The 18,975-nt window shown below is 38.6% G+C and overlaps 2 protein-coding genes across 2 annotated transcripts in view; one reads left to right on the forward strand and one right to left on the reverse strand.

Annotated features, from left to right (window-relative positions):
- The window catches only part of FGF2 (fibroblast growth factor 2), a 63,430-nt gene extending 58,086 nt beyond the window's left edge, over positions 1-5,344 (forward strand). The window contains 1 exon segment of the mRNA XM_040626567.1: positions 4,734-5,344. Coding sequence (XP_040482501.1) covers positions 4,734-4,919 — 186 coding nt within the window. The 3' untranslated portion in view covers positions 4,920-5,344.
- NUDT6 (nudix hydrolase 6) overlaps positions 2,176-18,975 on the reverse strand; it is a 29,953-nt gene continuing 13,153 nt past the window's right edge. Inside the window, exons 4-6 of the mRNA XM_008689493.2 lie at positions 10,123-10,177; positions 5,354-5,778; positions 2,176-2,796 (exon numbers count right to left, since the gene is read on the reverse strand). Coding sequence (XP_008687715.1) covers positions 5,381-5,778; positions 10,123-10,177 — 453 coding nt within the window. The 3' untranslated portion in view covers positions 2,176-2,796; positions 5,354-5,380. The remainder of the gene's footprint in view (positions 2,797-5,353; positions 5,779-10,122; positions 10,178-18,975) is intronic.

Below are 18,975 nucleotides of genomic sequence, written 5' to 3' on the forward strand. Positions count from 1 at the left end.
CTACAAGATGCTCCAGGTTCATCTTGCATATTCCCTACTATAGCCTAGGGATGAGCCATTTCTCTAAGAAGCCTTCATTGCTTTTATGGGAAATGGTATTAGAAACCAAGATCTGGATGTTAGGTTTGCTTTTTCCTGATGAAGTGTGTTTGCTTCTAGGCCCTCTCACCTGACAGAGCAAGAAATATAGGCATATACTACGCTGGGTACATATACATCTATGAGTATTTCTCTATCTGTGTCTATATTAAGCCAAACGTGAGTACTTACTGATGTCTCCAACCCTAATCCGCCATATCACATGAATCATTTTAGCCTTCCTCTCTTGTCTGTAACCTCCCACTCCAGCAGTGAGAAACCTGGTTCCCACCATCTCCTAGGATCAGTTTTTCAATATGTGTAAGTACCACTTTAGTTTCTTTCTGAAATTTCAAAGAAAATATCTAGACAAAAACCTATTTAAAATGTTAATCATGCTTTTCCAAAGTCTACTTGATTCTTCACTATTCAGATACCCCTACGAGAGGTCAAATTCCCAGAACCATCTTTAAAATCATTAGCCCATTGTTATCACTGTCAACAAATGGTTTAGGACCGTGAGTTAAGCTGGCTTATGTGGACAGCCTTCAGGGAAGCCTTGTGGTGTGCCCTCCCCCTAACACCTGACAGGTTTATATTACTCTCATACATGAACATTTACATTCCCTTTTTAGGTTTCATATCTTTCAGAATCGAGAATAATAGCTCATGGGAATTACTGTAACTTAACACATTTTCTAACATTCCAAATAAATTAGAACTTTTCAACTGCTAATTCTGTGGCTGTTAGCATTAGCAAGAGGGAAAAAAGGTTAAATGACACGGCTGTTGTATAGTATGGGATCAATACACATTATCTTCATTAGAGTGTCTAATATTCATCTCAAACTCAACATGTCCAAAACTGACTTCCTCATTTTTCCCCATAAAACCTGTTCCCACTCATAGCCTTCCCTATCTCGTACTGCACGTCCAATCTGTCAGAAAACCCTGTTGACTCTGCTGTCAAAATATATGCAGATACAGCTTTTTACCATCTCTGCTGCCATCCCTGTGGTCCAAGTCTCCACTGTCTCAGCCCAGGTTACCCAGCAAGACTCTAACAGTGTCTCTGTTTCTGCCTTTGGCCCAGTGTAGTTTTGGCAGCCAAAGTCATGCTGGAAAAATGTCAGATCATTCCATTTTTCTGCTTAAAATCCTACCATGGCTTTCCATTTTCTCAGAGTAGGAGCTAAATATTTACAACAGCCTACAAATCTCCTATTCCATTACCTTTCTGACCTCATTTCCTCTTCCCTTTAAACCCTCTGCTTTGTACACACTGCCCTTCACACATTCTAGGCCTGGTCCTACGATAGGGCTTCTGCACGGACTATTCCCTCTCTCTTCTCTGATAGCTGGATAGTTAACTCCTTCAAGTATTTGCTCAAATGTCAGTTTCTCAATGGAGCTTACTGTGACTATGCTATTTAATATTACAACCTAATCACTACCCCCACCACTCCCCGTCCCTCTAATCCTACTCAACTTTACTTTTTTCTACAGGATTTATCATATTGTAACATATAATTTATTTAGTTATGCTTATTGTGTGTCTCCCCAGCTGGAATTTGAATGGCACAAAGGCAGGGATCCTTGTTCTGTTTAGTTCACTGATGTATCCCAGTGCCTGGAAGATAAGCTATACATTAAATGAATGAATGTATCACTTGAACTGTGTGCTTTCTGTATTCCCAAATTACTCTTAAATTTTAAAAAAGGAAAATTTAATTTTATGAAAAGGTGTCAGACTAGATACATGGCCAACGTGTCCACAATCTGAAATAAGTTACTAATAGCATGGAATTTTAGATAATGGGTATAGGATAATTATGTCACAGGACTGTTGTGATATTTAAAGGATATGCATGAAAATGGTCAAAAGTCATGAATTAAGGAATTTCCCAGCTCATCGGCCTATACAAAATAAGGCCCCAAAGGTGGGGTACAAGTTGTTATAACCCCTTAGAAACTACTTACCCACTTCCTCTGTGATGTCATTCCTCTGAAGACCTCCTTTTCTTAAAAGTTTGAAAAGGTGAGCAGTTAAACATTGAGAGTAGGGAAAAAGCTCTGTAAATGTTTCTAAAGATTAGCAAAAATTATATTGCATTTATTTTTAACATGAACATTGACATTATAGTCATTGATGACTTGTAAACTTAGAATGGAGAGGACTGGAAATTGTACTTATATTGGGCTGTTAAATGCCTGCTGTACTTGAGAGCTGAATTTTGGCCCTACCACCCATTTTGAAAAATGTAGTTTGTCTTCAAGTGTGTAATAGTTTAGTAAATCTACGTATCTGAACGTTCAGCACAGATGCAAGTTTTCCTTCCCTCCCCTTTGTTTTTGTAAAGGTACAAGTAACTTCTATAAAAAAAAAAGTGGGTTTATGATGTATTATGCATTTAATCACTGGTACTATTACTTTTCTCTGAAATACTAGGAACTGGCTGAGAAGGCAGATACGTTGGCATGGTATCCCAATAGGCCAGGCATTGTAGGGAGTGGCAACTTAGTAAGGTGGGGCACCCTGGAGGCTGGCAGAACACCCAAAAATCAATGTCCAGAATGATGACTGAATGATGCGGTTTAGGTCTCCTCTGGGGAATTAGCCTGTGAAGCTCAGTGATGACCTTTCATGTTATCTTTCCGATCACCATGATATTTTTCACTCTTTACTTGTGCCTGCTTCTTCTACTCCTGATCTTAAACCTGGAACAGGGAAGACGAAGATTTTTATCAGGGGCACTGAAAAATGACAAAATAAAGTCACACAGGTTGATTTCAGTTAACATGAAAAGCACAATAAATTTCAGCAAAGGTAAAGTGAAAGTATTTGCTATGGAATATCCAGATTTTTCTAGGTATAAGTGCTTCACTGTTACCACACTTTCATCTTTACAGGGATCACATAGCTGGGTCCTTGCACAATAGATGCTTCTCTGCAATGCCACCTGTTATTTATTTGCAACAGAAATACTTAAGTTGCTTTATTAGTAATTTCCTACAATCTTATCTAATTTGCCCATTTTTTGCATTTCCATTTTAAAAAGTTAACAGTGATCAAAACATTAAAGCCAAGTACATATCCGGTAAAATTCTTATCCCTAGAAGCAGATGACAAGATCTAATACCACACCCTTACTTTCGATGACTGAGACGCCTGTTCCTCACATTTAGATCATTTTCATCTTGGTTATTATGCCAGCTCTTTTCATTGTTCTGTTTATTGATTTATGTTTTTCTCACAGTTTGTGCCACTGTTTAGTTTATCTTAGAACTAAAGAATCTGGGAAAAGATTCAAGTCTTTTGCATGTGTGTTTTCCTAAACTTGAAGTTTCCTAGATTTGAATATGTAGAAGTAAGCTGGAATCTGGTATACTCATTAATACAAAACTACAGGCTTATGTCATATACTTATGTACACATTGTGTATTTGCGTACATTTATATGGTTTTCCATATAAGTTTATAATTCTTTCTTCCTGTCTAATCGTAATATAAAAAATTGTTTTTCCTTTCTTGCCTTTAAATCATTTTTTTTATTTTAATGTTTTTTTATTATATTATGTTAGTCACCATACAGTACATCCCTGGTTTCTGGTGTAAAGTTCGATGATTCATTACTTGCGTATAACACCCAGGGCACCATGCAATACGTGCCCTCCTTACTACCCATCACCAGTCTATTTAAATCATTTTTTGACACCCCCCACCCAACACACATCCCAGAGGTCAGTAACTATTATCAGTCTACCCTGTGAAGTTGATTTTTGAACATTTACTTGAAATAATGTAGCGGCCTATTAGACTCCATTACTTGGAACAGTATTTACAGGTCTAATTATTTGTAAAGCTAGCTGTCCCCCGCCCCCCATAAAAAGCTGACTGAAATAAAAAGGGAGAGTAGTTTCCTCTCTCACAAGAAAGACACTGCCAGAAATCAGTATGGTCTACGTTACTTATTCTTCATTAGCTATTTTCTGTACAATAAACTATTGTTTTATGCCTTAGAAATGGTAGCCACTAGAAAAAAAGTTGCTATAATTTAAGGAATTGGTTCTGTTTCTGTGAGTAAAGTTATTAACAAAACCCTTCTTCTTTAGGAAGGTTACCTCTGGGTTACCCTTCCATCAGTTGCATGGAACCCTGACAGAAGTAGAAATGACCCCTGATTGGTAGCCTGCCTCTGGACTGGGAGGAATATGGATGCACCAGAAATACCTAGCTGGAAGCCACAGCTCTGGGTTTCCCAAGTGTACTATGCTCTTTGGTACTGGCGTATCCCCCTCTGTGAAAGCTGCGTTCACAGCATGTTTCAAGTCCGAGGCAGTGTGGTTCCCACTACGTCTGTGTGCTCTTGCTGCCTAACCCCTGATCTGTCCCTTGGGGGGCTGGAGGATGGTCCTTGGATTCTTCCTCTGAAGAGATGTGCCTGAAAGTTCTGCTGACTTGCTGTGTTCCTTCCTGCATCCCTCCGCAGAGGTATATTCTGTCAGACTTTTGGTCTGTTGAACCGTGCACGCTAGTTGGACTGTCTGCTGAAGCCAAGAGCCCTGCTGCTGGTTGAGCAGAACGGGCAGTGCAGTGTCGTAAGTATTTCATATGAAAATATAATAGTAACTACCACTTCTTCCTTTATTTTTCAGAAATGTGTTACCGATGAGTGTTTCTTTTTTGAGCGACTGGAATCTAATAACTACAATACTTACCGGTCAAGGAAATACTCCAGTTGGTATGTGGCACTGAAACGGACTGGGCAGTATAAACTTGGACCCAAAACAGGACCTGGGCAGAAAGCTATACTTTTTCTTCCAATGTCTGCTAAGAGCTGATCTTAAGGGCAGCATCTGATCTCATTTTGCGTGAAAGAAGACATGCATTTTCGAAATTCGTTAATCAGAGAAAAAAAATGTGTACAGCTACCCGCTCAGTTTGGAGGAAGGTCAGATAGCCTTTTATCTACTAGTTAATATTTAACCATTGCCTTACTAAAGAAAAGCAACAAAAATTCCTGGAAAATGTATAGACCTCCACCCTTTATACCACATTTGCCTTTATCCAGTGAAGCTTACTTAGAGCTATAATCTTTTTCGTACATTTGCTTCATTTGAAAAGAAGCTTTTAAAATTTTCACGTTTTCATCAGAGAAGTTTTCTTCATGAAAATTATACACATTAGAAAATTAAAGTCAGATATTTAGTTAACTCCAAACATCCACTACTTTTTATAATATGGAACACATTCTCTGCATATACGATTTACTTACCATTTTTTAAAACATGCAAATATGGATTTAATCCGTTCCTGTCATAGTTCTGTAACTGTCTGGCAGTTCCTTGTGATAGAGTTTATAGAACAAGCCTGTGTAAACTGCTGGAAGTTCTTCCATGGTGAAATCAATCTTGTCAAACCCTTCTCTGTACCCATAGAGCAACAGCCTAGCAACTCTGCTGGTGATGGGAGTTGTATTTTCAGTCTTAACCAGGTCATTGAGATCCATCCACTCACACCTTAAGCATTCATGCTGGCAAAAATTTATGGTGAATGAATGTGGCTTTAAGCGACAGATGATATACATATCTGATTTCCCAAAAGCTCCGGGATTGGTATGTTGTTGCCGAATGCTCAGGAGGGACCTGAATTCTGATTTTATACCAGTTTCTTCCAAAACTTCTCGAACTGCTGTGTCTCCTACATAAAAGAAAGATGTATAAATCAGTAAGGATCACAAAGATTTTCAGATAAAGTAGCATTATCTAAAGGTTGAAAAGCAAAAAGTTCATCCTAGGAAAGTATTCAACATAAACTCTTCGCCTTCTGGACATCCTGAAATACCAAAGTATTTTTTACCACTGTGCATCTTAGAAGCTTTTGAAATATTGACTATTTCTTTGGCTGCTATTTGTAGGCTTACCCACCTGTATATTTTGGGGGTCGCATTTTTAACCTCTTCTATTTCCTAAAAATTGAAAACATAGGTTCCTGCAGTTAGTATTCCTATATATTTCTTCATCATTATCCTGTTTGTGATCATCCATCAGAACTGCCTAAACTTACACGTATCAGTATTGAGAAATCGTGATTCACTCTTCCTTACAAAAGTCTGTAGCGCTGCAGAATGTACTGAGCTGTGATTTGGCAGGGGCTGTCAAGCCTCTGACGTCCTAGAGCGGTTTCACTTACAACCATTTTGTTGTGCTCTCCTACTTATCCTGTCAATGGAATCCCACTATGGTAATTTTTGGCATTTCCTTGGTTTCTTGAGATTCCAAAAACTATTTTATCATAAGTGTTAGGAAAAAACCCACAATTTACAGAATTTTATAATACAAGGGTTTCACATTTTATAAGGTTGATCTTTTCAATATTATGCAAATTTCTGGGGCACGATTTTGATTGCCATTAACATTTTTGCGGTTGCTTTTTCTATATCTCCAGAAGAACCCCCCTGAATGGGCTTTCTCAAATTTTGTGACGCTCTGTCGCCTCCCAAGGTGTTCATGAGAAATGCTTTATAAAGCTGCCTCCTTTGCTCAGTTTGCTGGAAGCTTCCCAATTCCACAATTGCCACAGGCATAGATTTTTGTTCAAGGACCTCTATGCAATGCTTCTATTTCCTTGTTTGTCAAATAGAAAATTATATTTGCCTTCTCAGTAGTCCTACTGGTGAAGAATAGGCAAGGAAGAGGAAGTCAAGGGAAAAAAATCTCAATTTCCACATATTTTGACTATAGACTATCTTAATTGTCCATATATGCTTGTGGGGGTTCCCCCCCCAAGAAACAGCTCTAGAAATATGCACAGGAAAAGCAAAGTGTTCTAAAATATAAGACATCTGTTTGCCATTTTGAATTATATTGTTGAGTTTCCCTTCGCTTGAGATTTGCCATAGATTACACATGGTTAGAACTTACTGTTTTAAACTAAAAACATAAAAGAATTTATGTGAATAAAAGGAAAATCTTCCTTAATAAGAAAAATAATTTTCAGCTTGGAATACAATATATGTTTGTTATTAAATTTGTTACAGATTGTGGCACTAGTCTTAAATTTTACACATCATTTGCTGATTTCACTTAACTATTGTTTAAATGTTTATTTTTATTCTTTCAACGCTTTGAAAAATAACCATGGGGGTTCTGTTAAACTCTTAGTACCACTAATCCAGAGTTTGGCATTTCATTCGGAGTCTAGCCTTTTCATGTATCACGGAGACAAAAGACAGACTAGTGAGTGAATCTACCCCACTCAACAGTCACCTTAGCTGTTGATTGGAAATCAGCACTGCCTGGGTAGTTTGATAGTTTAACTTGGATCAGCATATCATTGACTAGACTAAAAACTGAATGGGTAAATAAGTGCTTTTACATCCAGGGTATGAGTGACTCCTTTCACCTCAAGATGGAAATCTTTACAAGGCTATTTCACCACGAATTAAAAAAAAAATTTTTTTATGCAGATGAACTGCTTTATTCTGTTGTACCTTTATTTTAATGTACTGTAAGTTGAACTGAAAGAACATTTACTGTTTTGTATGGTTAAAGAACATAGAAAAAACCAAGAGGGTTTTGTCTTCATTTTTGCTGATTGAGAGATATGTTTAAATATGTCACAGTGTTTTGTTTAGTTACAGGACAGTGAAAAGGAGTTTATTTTGTTATTTCTATTTTGTAATATTTAACAATAGGATTAGGTTGAAATAAAATAGGAAAGATTGTGCAGAATGTGGGTTTTCCTGGCATTTCCCTCTGATTCTGGTGTACTGATGAGCTCTGAGCAGACCCCATTGCTTTATGGTCCTTTGACCATGCAGGAGATTCTCTTCCTGTCAATGGTAATGACATTTTTTTAGGAAGCCAATTTCTCTGTTTTTAATCTTGTAGATACTTTCATACTATTAGGGTATTATAGCAAAGCCTGAAAATTGCATTCTATTTTGTATATGCCCCCCCTTAATTTTTTTTTTTTTTAAGATTTTATTTATTTATTCGATAGAGATAGAGACAGCCAGAGAGAGAGGGAACACAAGCAGGGGGAGTGGGAGAGGAAGAAGCAGGCCCACAGCAGAAGAGCCTGATGTGGGGCTCGATCCCATAACGCCGGGATCACGCCCTGAGCCGAAGGCAGACGCTTAACTGCTGTGCTACCCAGGCGCCCCCCCCCCTTAATTTTTTTAAGCACTATGGACAGTAGTGCTTCATTTACCTAGTATTATCAAAGAATGAAGGATTCCAAACAAATGTGTTTCTCAATTAGTGTTTACTACTTAAGAGCTCATATGAATGGGTACACATTTGTGATGGCTGTATTTCTAAAATATATTACATACTTTCCTAAATACAGAGTTTTAAGAAAATAACTTGGATACTTATTGGGTAATTTGGCTTCATTCTTAATAATCTATTGTGTTATAAGACAGAAATGCTCTAAAATAGACATAGTCTTTCGGAACTCTATTGTCAGTTATCATTTCTAGCTGCTTTCAGGATTTTATCAGTTCTAAGGCAAAGCTTTAATTAGTAATACTCCTAAGCAATATGATGAATGCCAGTTGCTGCTTTTCTTGTAACTCCTCATGGCTGAATAGGTGGGTTGTTGTGCCAACCACAAATACTTAATTCAGAATGCACTACTTTTTTTTTTTTTTTTTAATCTGGACTTGAAGAGTTCTGGAGTACACTTCAACCTAAAACTATGCATACTTGGCTTGGAAATGTGCTTCTTCACTTGCATTAAAATATAAGTATACTGAAAACTCGCAAGATCTGTAAAAACTCAAAAGGAAAAAGTCAATTCATTTGAGAAGGCAAGATGGAGAAGAGGAAGTGAAACACACCTCCTGTAGCCTGATTTTTGCCCAATATGGACTGGGTAAAGACGTAAGACATAAATTTAACACACTCTCATATATCCCACAAGGATAGTGTGGGATTAACGAGGTGTTCCAAAATAAATGGCCCTCTCTTTCAGCACCTGTACCACCACAAAATCTTTTATTTCAACAGAAGACCCAAGCAATGGACTCTAAGCAGAAGATCCACAAGTACCTAAAAACCAAAACTTGCTATGGCTATATCTCAGTGTAGTAAATTTACTTATGGTTTATTAGGAGTTGGCTATGTACTGTGTTTAGGGCATTTTAATCTGTGTAACATTTTTAAAAAATCATGTTTCAAGTATATATACATTTTTAAATAAAATATTTAAAGATAACTTAGGAAGTTGCCTTTATATATAAATGTTGGCTAAATAGGGGACATGCCTATGGAGGAAAAAATCATGGAGAAATAATACTGATATCAAATGAGGCATCTATTGATTTATTATGATGCAGACTGCATTTGACCCAGTCAAGGGTCAGGAGTAGGTAGGAAAACTCCGTTTTTATTCTTCCTTCTATTTACTGTAAATTCAGTAACATGGAGCATTCTTAGCTTATTTCACATTTCCCTGTTTGAAATATTGAGCTCAGGATGTTGCTCTAGGGAACTCTCACTTGAGACTTTCTTGTATGAGACATTTTACTATGTTTTGGCTTCCTGACTATTTAAAATAAATAGCAGATAAAATTTTTAAAGAGGAGAATTAAGTCACTACTGCTCTATAACTTACTTTATAAATACCTATTTTGAGGTTCATTTAAAAGTTACTATTCATCCTTGTGTGGTGAAATGGTCAAGAATTTGTGTTTTCTTATAGTTTAATTCCAGGAACAGTATTAGTCATATCCAAAATAACGCTTAATGCTAAACTTTACTAATGTATATGCAAAGCTTTCTATTTTCAAACAAATTAATCTAGAAGCAACCCTAAACAGAATAGGTGGTATGCTCCTAATGGTATTTCTTATACTAGTGGGATAAGTTGTAATATTACAAGTTTTGCTGCTAATTTTCTATTAGCCCTGAAGTAACCTCTCTGAAATTTCTCTTAGTTAGAAATTTTAAAATCTTATTTTCAGCTATACAGCAAAAAAGTAAACACAAATTTCCTGAACATTTTCAAGCCAATTAAAAATATCTAAGGGGTACACACCGATATCTTCTCCAGGCTCTGACAGGCCTCCTGGAAACTTCCACATATTTTTCAACTGCAATATAAAGCCAGAAAATAAAGTTAACATAGCTTCATTCACTAACACATACAGAGAGACTCCATAAAATCCACCCATAATTGGTCAAGGGTTTGAGAATTTATCTTTTGGTAATGGCATGCAAATTTTCTTCACCTTCTTTTCTCTACCCTTTCTTCTTCGTGGGGTGGGGGGGGGGGACTGGTTACATCTTTTCCTACCTTTTTCTTCAGGAAATAGAAGTGGTTTGTTTTGGTTAATGTGATAAATTCTGTATGAATGAAACAGTGGAGGGAAACATCTACTGAATTTGTGTAATTTTAAAAATTTTGCTGCTAGTTAACTATTAACAAATAGAGGAATCCTACAGATGCTGCTATGAATAAGTAGAAAGTACAGTATAAATTTAAAGTATGCTATTTTTAATTTTCATGTATTTTCTGTATTGTGTGTCTAATCAGATTTCTATTGTTCTGTGTGTTAATGATTTTATGTACAAATGTAATTGCTTTTCATGAGTAGTATGAATAAATTTGATTAAGTCTGCATTGTTTTGTGTGTGTGTGTATCATTCCATTTTTTGGTGGGGGGGCAGGTGGGAATCTTAGAATGAGGGCACATATGGGAAAAAATTATAAATATTATGAAATGGCATGGGACAATATTCTGATGGCTGACATAATTATTTTTCCTGTTACAATTCTGTTATAAATATCTGTTAACATGATAAAAACTGGAGAATGAAAAATTATGATGCGTAAAGGTGCTACAGCTTGAAGCCAGTACACTTCATACTTCATTCATAAAACAAGTTTACGGACCTTTTACTGGTGTGCTTTCTGACCCACTCATTTCCTGGATGAGTGCTTCCTAAAGAATGTGTCATTTCCCAACTGTGCTAAGTTGGAGACCAATGGCATGGTTCCCAGTTTCCACAGACTGTTGATTATGTGGGTATAGAATTCAGGCTTTCCACCCTTCTCTGTCTGGCTCAGACTTGAGATTAATTTTTAAAGCATATTTTATTAATGTAGAAATATATCTCTAAGTATAACTCCACATTAATACACTGTCTTTGGGATTCTGTTTTGAAATGATTCAAGAAGCTGCTTCTACAGAAACCATCCAGTCTTTTTCCTGAGACAATGTTAGATTTCACCACCGTGAATTCTAACAAAAGAAAATGCTTCCCCAAAACAACTTTTAAAATCTTCACCTAGACTTGACTATAAATAGAGATTGTTGATTAAATTATGAACTTATTAGAAGGGAAGATGCTATATATAAGGATTGAAAACAGCTTACATAAATTTGATTTTGGTTATTTCATAAGACATAGGTATGGAAAAGTTAACTGTATATTTTTGTGGTACTTTGTAGTATTTTCTGGCACCACTTAGGTTTAAAGAGCTTATTTGAAAAAAGCTTTCTCCTTCCTTGCAGAAAGCTTGAGCCTGCAGTTATTTCAAAGTGGTAGGTAGAAAGGCTTAGTTAAGTGGTTTGAAAAACCTGGTTAATGTTGCAGATATGATCAGTGGAGGGTTGAGTATATCTTCTCACCTTTTTCAGTATTAAAACATAGTCCCACTTAGGTCTTTTGTTGTTGTTGTTGTTAAAATTTATTTGAGAGAGAGTGAGTGTGTGCGGGGCCAGGGCAAGGGGCAGCGGCAGAAGGAGAGAGGCAGGGACAGGGAAAGAAGCAGACTCCGCTGAGCATGGAGTCCGACTTGGGGCTTAATCTCACAACCCTGAGATTACAACCTGAGCTGAAATCAAGAGTTGGACACTTAACCGACTGAGCCACCCAGATACCCCTTCCCATTTAGGTCTTTAACCCATTTTGAGTTTTTGAATATGGTGTTAAAAAGTGATCCAACTTTATTCTTTTACAAGTAGCTCTCCAGTATTCCCTGTACCATTTATTGAAGAGACTGTCTTTCTCCATTGTGTATATATATATATATATATATATATATATTTTTTTTTTTTAAAGATTTTATTTATTTATTTGACAGAGATAGAGACAGCCAGCGAGAGAGGGAACACAAGCAGGGGGAGTGGGAGAGGACGGAGCAGGCTCACAGCAGAGGAGCCTGATGTGGGGCTCGATCCCAGAATGCCGGGATCACGCCCTGAGCCGAAGGCAGAGGCTTAACCGCTGTGCCACCCAGGCGCCCCTCCATTGTATATTCTTGTCTCCTTTGTCATAAATTAATTGATCATATAATTTTGGGTTAATTAAAAAAAACATATTCCCATTAACTGGGCTTAGCAATATAAATAATAATAACAGCAACTTCCAGGGAAGATGGTGGAGTAGGAGGACCCTAAGCTCAACTCATCCTATCACACACCTAGCTAACACAAGGAGAAGTACCCAGCGGTTCGATGCTACTGCCCCTCTGGTAGATCCCTGGGAAACACAAGGAAAGTATCCAGTAGTTTGCTGCTACCACCGCTGGCAAATGCCTAGTCTGACTCAACTCAAGCCCAAGGCAGCACTAGACCGCACAACAACAACACAGGGACCAAACCCTGTCCACAATGGGAGGGGAGAGCCATGACTGGACTAATGCAAAAGCAGCTCACTTACCACAGCAGGGCACATGCAATACACATAAGAGACACCCCTGAAGAGCCAAGTTCTGGTGAATAGGGCACTCCAGGACCTCTTCTTCATAAGGCCACTACTTTCAAGAGCAGGAGTCATACCTGACTTTCCGAACACACAGACAGACACAGGGAGTCAGACAAAATGAGACAGAGGAATACCTTCCAGATGAAAGAACAGGCCAAAATCACAGCAAGAAACTAAACAAAACAGAGATAAGAAACATGTGTGATAGAGAATTTAAAGTAGTGGTCATAAAGGTACTCAATGGACTTGAGAAAAGAGTGGAGGATCTCAATGAGACACTCAAGAGATAGACAATGTATGAAAGAACCAATCAAAGATGAAAAACACAATAACTGCAATTAAAAATACACTAGGTGGAATAAGTAGTGTACTAGAGGAAGAAGAATGCATAAGCAATCTGGAGGACAGAGAAAGCAATCAAGCTGAACAGGAGACAGAAAAAGTAATAATGGAAAGTAAAAACAGGGAACTTAGCGATACCATCAAGCACATTACCATTCATGTAGGAGTCTCAGAAGAAGACAGAATAGGGGGCAGAGAATTTATTTGAAGAAATAATAGCTGAAAACTTCCTGAATCTGGGGAAGCTAACAGAAATCCAGATCCAGGAGGCACAGAGAACCTCTAACAAAAGCAAAGGAGGTCCACACCAAGACACATAGTAATTAAAATGGCAAAAAGTAGTGACAGAGAATTTTACAAGGAGCAAGAGAAAAGAAAACAATAACACAGAAGGGAAACCCCATTATCATCTTTTTGGAGAAATCTTGACATTGAACGCCCAGCCTACACCAACTTAAACAGGTTGATAGGTCAAATTGTTTTCCTCCATCACTGCTTTCCTCAGATTCGATGGAGCCCTGAATGTTGATCTGACAGAATTCCTGACCAACCTGGTGCCCTATCTCTGCATCCACTTCTCCTTGGCCACATAGGCCCATGTCATCTCTGTTGAGAAAATCTACCATGAACAGTTTTCTGTAGCACAGACCACCAATGCATGCTTTGAGCCAGTCAACCAGATGATGAAATGTGACCCTCGCCATGGCAAATATATGTCTTGCTGCCTGTTCCTTCCCAAAGATGTCAGTGCTGCCACTGCCACCATCAAGACCAGGCATACCATCCAGTGTGTGGACTAGTGCCCCACTGGCTTCAAAGTTGGCATTACCAGGCTCCCACTGTGGTACCTGGTGGAGACCTGGTTAAAGTACAGCGAGCTGTGTGTAGGCTGAGCAACAGCACAGCCATTGCCGAGGCCTGGGCTCACCTGGACCCCAAGTATAACCTGATGTATGCCAAGCGTGCCTGTGTTCACTGGTACGGGGGAGGGCATGGAGGAAGGAGAGTGTTCTGGGGCTTGTGAGGACATGACTGCCCTTGAAAAGGATTATGAGGAAGTTGGTGTGGATTCTGTTGGAAGGTGAGGGTGAAGAAGGAGGAGAGGAATATTAAAGTTAATGTCACAAAGGTGCTACATTTACAGGAAACCTTATTCTGTTTTGAACATTGAAAAGTTGTGCTCTGATCAGCTAATTTCTATGTAGCAGTGTATATTCTCATATACAATTACTGACCTATGCTTTAAAACACAATGCCTTGTTACGGACCCGAGTTGTCCATTTCTCTGATGGGTTTATGGGTTTGAATAAAGTATTCCCTGTCTTAAAAAGAAGAAGAAGAAGAAGAAGAAGAAGAAGAAGAAGAAGAAGAAGAAGAAGACGACGACAAAGAGTACAGACCTGCTAGCCTCTTCCTTTTGGTTCTCTTGTGTGATCTGACTTTCTTGGTCTTCCCTTACTCTAATTTGACTGAATCCAGAAATTTGATTTTTATTTTCACTATTCTCATCTTTAATGCTACTGCTCTCATTTTTCAGAATTCACAGCCATTGTGTTTAGATAAATCTCACTAGCTACAGAATTATCACTGTTACCAATGAGACAGAAGCTACTATAGAGATGTGTTAATACATTTGTTCATTCAGCAAAAATTTCTTAAGGGCTAGGCTATGGGGCATACAGAAATTAATGCACAATATAGCAAGACCAGTCACTCCTTTTCCATGTACCACTGTATTTTTCTTAATAACACCTACCAGCAACTTATATATTATTTATTCACTTACTGTTATCTTACTCATTCGAATATAAGCTCCAGATGTAGAAATTTCACTTTGTTCACTTGGTGAACAAGTGTTCACTCGGTTTGTTTGCTTGGGGCTTCGAACAGAGCCTGCAACACAGTATACGTAGAACTCGGGCATCTTTAGTGAATGAATGGCAAGGTTCGTACTGTTAACTCAGTTCTTTAGCCACTGTTACGTTTTTTATTTCTCAGAATCATGGGGCAGGGACAAAGGAATGGAACATATGGGTAGGAAAGGAGAAAGGATGAGTTTTAAGTATCATTTTTGGATTTGTGTTTCAGTGTATGCACATGCCTGTGGTGAGGGTTAAACTTTACAAGAAACGCTTTATACTATCCTAGGGAGAATAAGGCACTTAAGGGAAAAAAACTGGCTCAGATGTCTGAAAATAACGCTAATTATTATTTGTAGTTAATAGCTATCATTTATGCTTAAATTCTACCTAGTACCACAATAATTACAGAAAATAGATATCATTCAGTGTCTCACTTTATACTTAAAAAATTTTTTTACATCATTGAACTATATACAAATACTCAGTTTTTATATTTTATTGCTGAAAAGATAATCTGTTTATAACTTAAAAAGAAGTAAAAACTCTGAGTATCATACCTATTTAATTCATAAAGAAACCAAAGTCTTATATAATTTGAATTTGTCCTAGAAGCAAAGGGGGATCACAGCTAGATTGTGAAAAGTAGCACTTTCTCATTCTTAAAGAACCAATCATTAGCATAAGTTTGAAAATCAGCAAATGAAGAGACTGGAAGCCCAGTGTTCTAGTTTACTGGGTCTCAAGCTTGACCTGTTCCTGAATCACCTGGGGGTGCTTAACAGACAAATTGCTGAGCAGACCCGCAGCATTTCTGATTCATCTGGTCTGGAGTGAGGCCTACCTAAGAAGGTGCGCTTCTAGTAAGTCGATGCTGCTACTGTCTCTCAGCTCTAAACCCACCCTCCATGCTCCTCCAACTGATGCTGCAGCTGGGACCCTCTACCCAGTTTCTGCTTTGCCAGCTCACTCCCTCTGAGGCTCCACGAACAGACTACGAGGCTGGAGCAGGACGAAGGGACCGGCTCCTTCTGTCTGCTTCCTGTGGGCTTTCCATGTGCTTGTGGCTCTGGATTGCCTTAGAAATGCTGCTTTGTTCCGGCCGCAGCACTTCCTTCCCAGGGCTTCAGCCAGATCCGGTTTGCAGTTTTCCTAGCATTTCCAACATCAACTTCATTGTGCATCCCTTCGCCAGAGACACCAGCCAGCAGATGCCTCCTTTTCAGGGGTCTGGGTTCTAGGCCCTTTTGAGTTCAGGGATACCAGCAGCAGCTGAACCGCATTTCTTGAGTTAGCTATGTGCAGTCCCAAATGAAGGGACGCGTAGCCCATCAGAATGGTAGAACTATTACTTTAAACGGAAGACATCTGAGATACAGCAAGATGAAGACGGAAGCCTTTTCTGAGTCTCCCTTATCTGATTAAAGGCAGAACTTTCTGAAAAGAAGCCGCCATAAATCCCCTTGGTGCCAGCTTCCAGCCAGGAAGGAAACTAAGGTTTAGCAGCCAGATGGGACACTGCATAAACAAACATCAGAAGCGGCCATACATATTTCACACAGAAGTCCTCTCTCTCCCCTCCCCCTTCACTGATACACAAACCCCCTACTCCTGGTTGCTCAGGGAGTACTCCCCGAACTTTTGTCTTACTAATACATTGTCAGTTGATTCACAGGCTCCCCCACCACCTAAGCTGGTAGACAGAAAGTTCTTCCCAACAGTACTTTATGACTTAACTCTGTTATGTTTCCCAGTCTGTGAAATGAGGATGATAACAGGTTGCCATGATGTTTAAAGTAGCTACATAAATATAGAGCACATAATCTTTCTGCTGGTGGAGGGTCAAGCCTCCATGCTAATGACTGCTGACTGATCAGGGTGGTGGTGCTGAAGGCTGGGGCAGCTGCGGCAATTTCTTAAAACAATAAAGTTTGGTACATCTACTGACTCTTCCTTTCATGAATGGCTTCTCTGTCACATGAGATGCTGTTAAATAGCATTTTACCCACAGAACTTCTTTCAAAATTGGAGTTAATTCTCTCAAACCCTGCTGCTGCTCTATCAATTAAATTTATGTAATATTCTAAATCCCCTGTTGTCACTTCAACAATCCTCACAGCACCTTCACCAGGAGTACATTCCATCTCAAGATTCAGGATAATTAATGAAGGTGACTACATTAAACAACAGATTTTCAATGTCGATGAAAAAGCTTTATACTGGAAGGTTTTCAATTTGCCCAGATCTATCAGAGGATTCACCAGCCATGGCAGCTCTAGCCTTAAAAAATGTATTTCTTAAATAATAAGACTTGAAAGCTGAAATGAGTCCTTGATCCATGGGCCACACAATGGATCTTGTATTAGCAGGCATGAAAACAACATGAATCTCATTGTACATTTCCATCAGAGCTCTTGGATGACCAGCTGCACTGTCAATGAGCAGTCATATTTCAAAGGGAATCTTTTTTTCTGAGCAGTTCTCAGCAGTGGGCTTATAATATTTGGTGAAACTATGCTGTAAACAGCTATGTTGTCATCCAGGCTTTGTTGTTTCATTTATAGAGCACAGGCAGAATAGATTTAGCCTAATTCTTAATGGCTTTGGAATTTTTTAGAATGGTAAAGGAACACTGATTTCAACTTAGAGTCACCAGTTGTATTAGCCCCTAACAAGAGTGAAGCCTGTCATTTGAAACTTGAAGCCAGGCATTGACTTTTCCTCGCTGGTTAGGAAAGTTCTGGATGGCATCTTCTTCCAATAAGCTGTTTCATCTACATTGCAAACCTGTTTTTTAGTATAGCCACCTTCGTGAATGATCTGAGCTCGATCCCCTGGAGAACTTGCTGCAGCTTCTGCATCAGCCCTTGCTGCCTCACGGACTTTTACGTCATGGAGATGGCTTCTTTCCTGAAACCTCATGAATCGACCTCTGCTAGCTTCAGACTTTTCTGCAGCTTCCTCTCCTCTCTCAGCCCTCAGAGAACTGAAGAGAGTGAAGGCCTTGCTCTGGATTAGGCTTTGGATTAAGGGAATGTTGTGGCTGATTTGATCTTCTAACCAGACCACTAAAACTTCCTCCATATCAGTAATAAGTCTGTTTCACTTTCTTATCATTTTTGTGTTCACTCGAGTAGCACCTTTAATTTCCTTCAAGGACTTCTTTGCATTCACAACTTGGCTCTTTTGTGTCAGAGGTCTAGCTTTCAGCCTGTCTTGGGTTTCAACATGCCTTACTAAGCTTAATCACTTCTAGCTTTTGATTTAAAGTGAGAGATGTGCGACATTTCCTTTCACTTGAACACTTAAGAGGCCACTGTAGGGTTATTAGCCTAATTTCAAGATTGTTGTGACTCAGGGAATAGGAAGGCCTGAGGGGAGAGAGAGGAAGAGCGAGAGCTAGAGAGGTGGAGTAGGAGACAGAGAGAGAGCGTGCGAGGAATGGCTGGTAGATGGAGCAGTCAGAACACATACATTTATTGATTAGGTTTGTGGTCTTATATGGGCACAGTTTGTGGTGCATCAAAACAATTACAATAATAACATCAAAGATCACTGATCACAGATCACCATAACAAATATAGTAATAATGAAAAAGCCTGAAATATTGTGAGAATTGCCAAAATGTGACAAGAGACATGAAGTGAGCAAATGCTGTTGGACAAATGGTACCGACAGATGCTTGATGCAGGGTTGTCATAAACCTTCAATTTGTAAAAAAACACAATATCTGGGAATACAATAAAGCAAAGCACAATAAGAGGAGGTATGTCTGTACATAGTTTTGACTGTTGCTCTGTTTTAAAAGTATAACTCAACTCAATTCTTTCCTTTTGAATGGCTGTAATACATATCACTCTAGAAACTGATTTCTACAAACTGAACCTGTTAAATCATATGTCTTGGCAGGTTTTATAAGGAAAAAAATAACTCACCCCCAAAAACATCACATTGTATACAGGTTTGGGGTAAGGCAG

The sequence above is a fragment of the Ursus maritimus genome, unplaced genomic scaffold, assembly GCF_017311325.1.
Source record: "Ursus maritimus isolate PB19 unplaced genomic scaffold, ASM1731132v1 scaffold_11, whole genome shotgun sequence".
Lineage (NCBI taxonomy): Eukaryota > Metazoa > Chordata > Mammalia > Carnivora > Ursidae > Ursus > Ursus maritimus.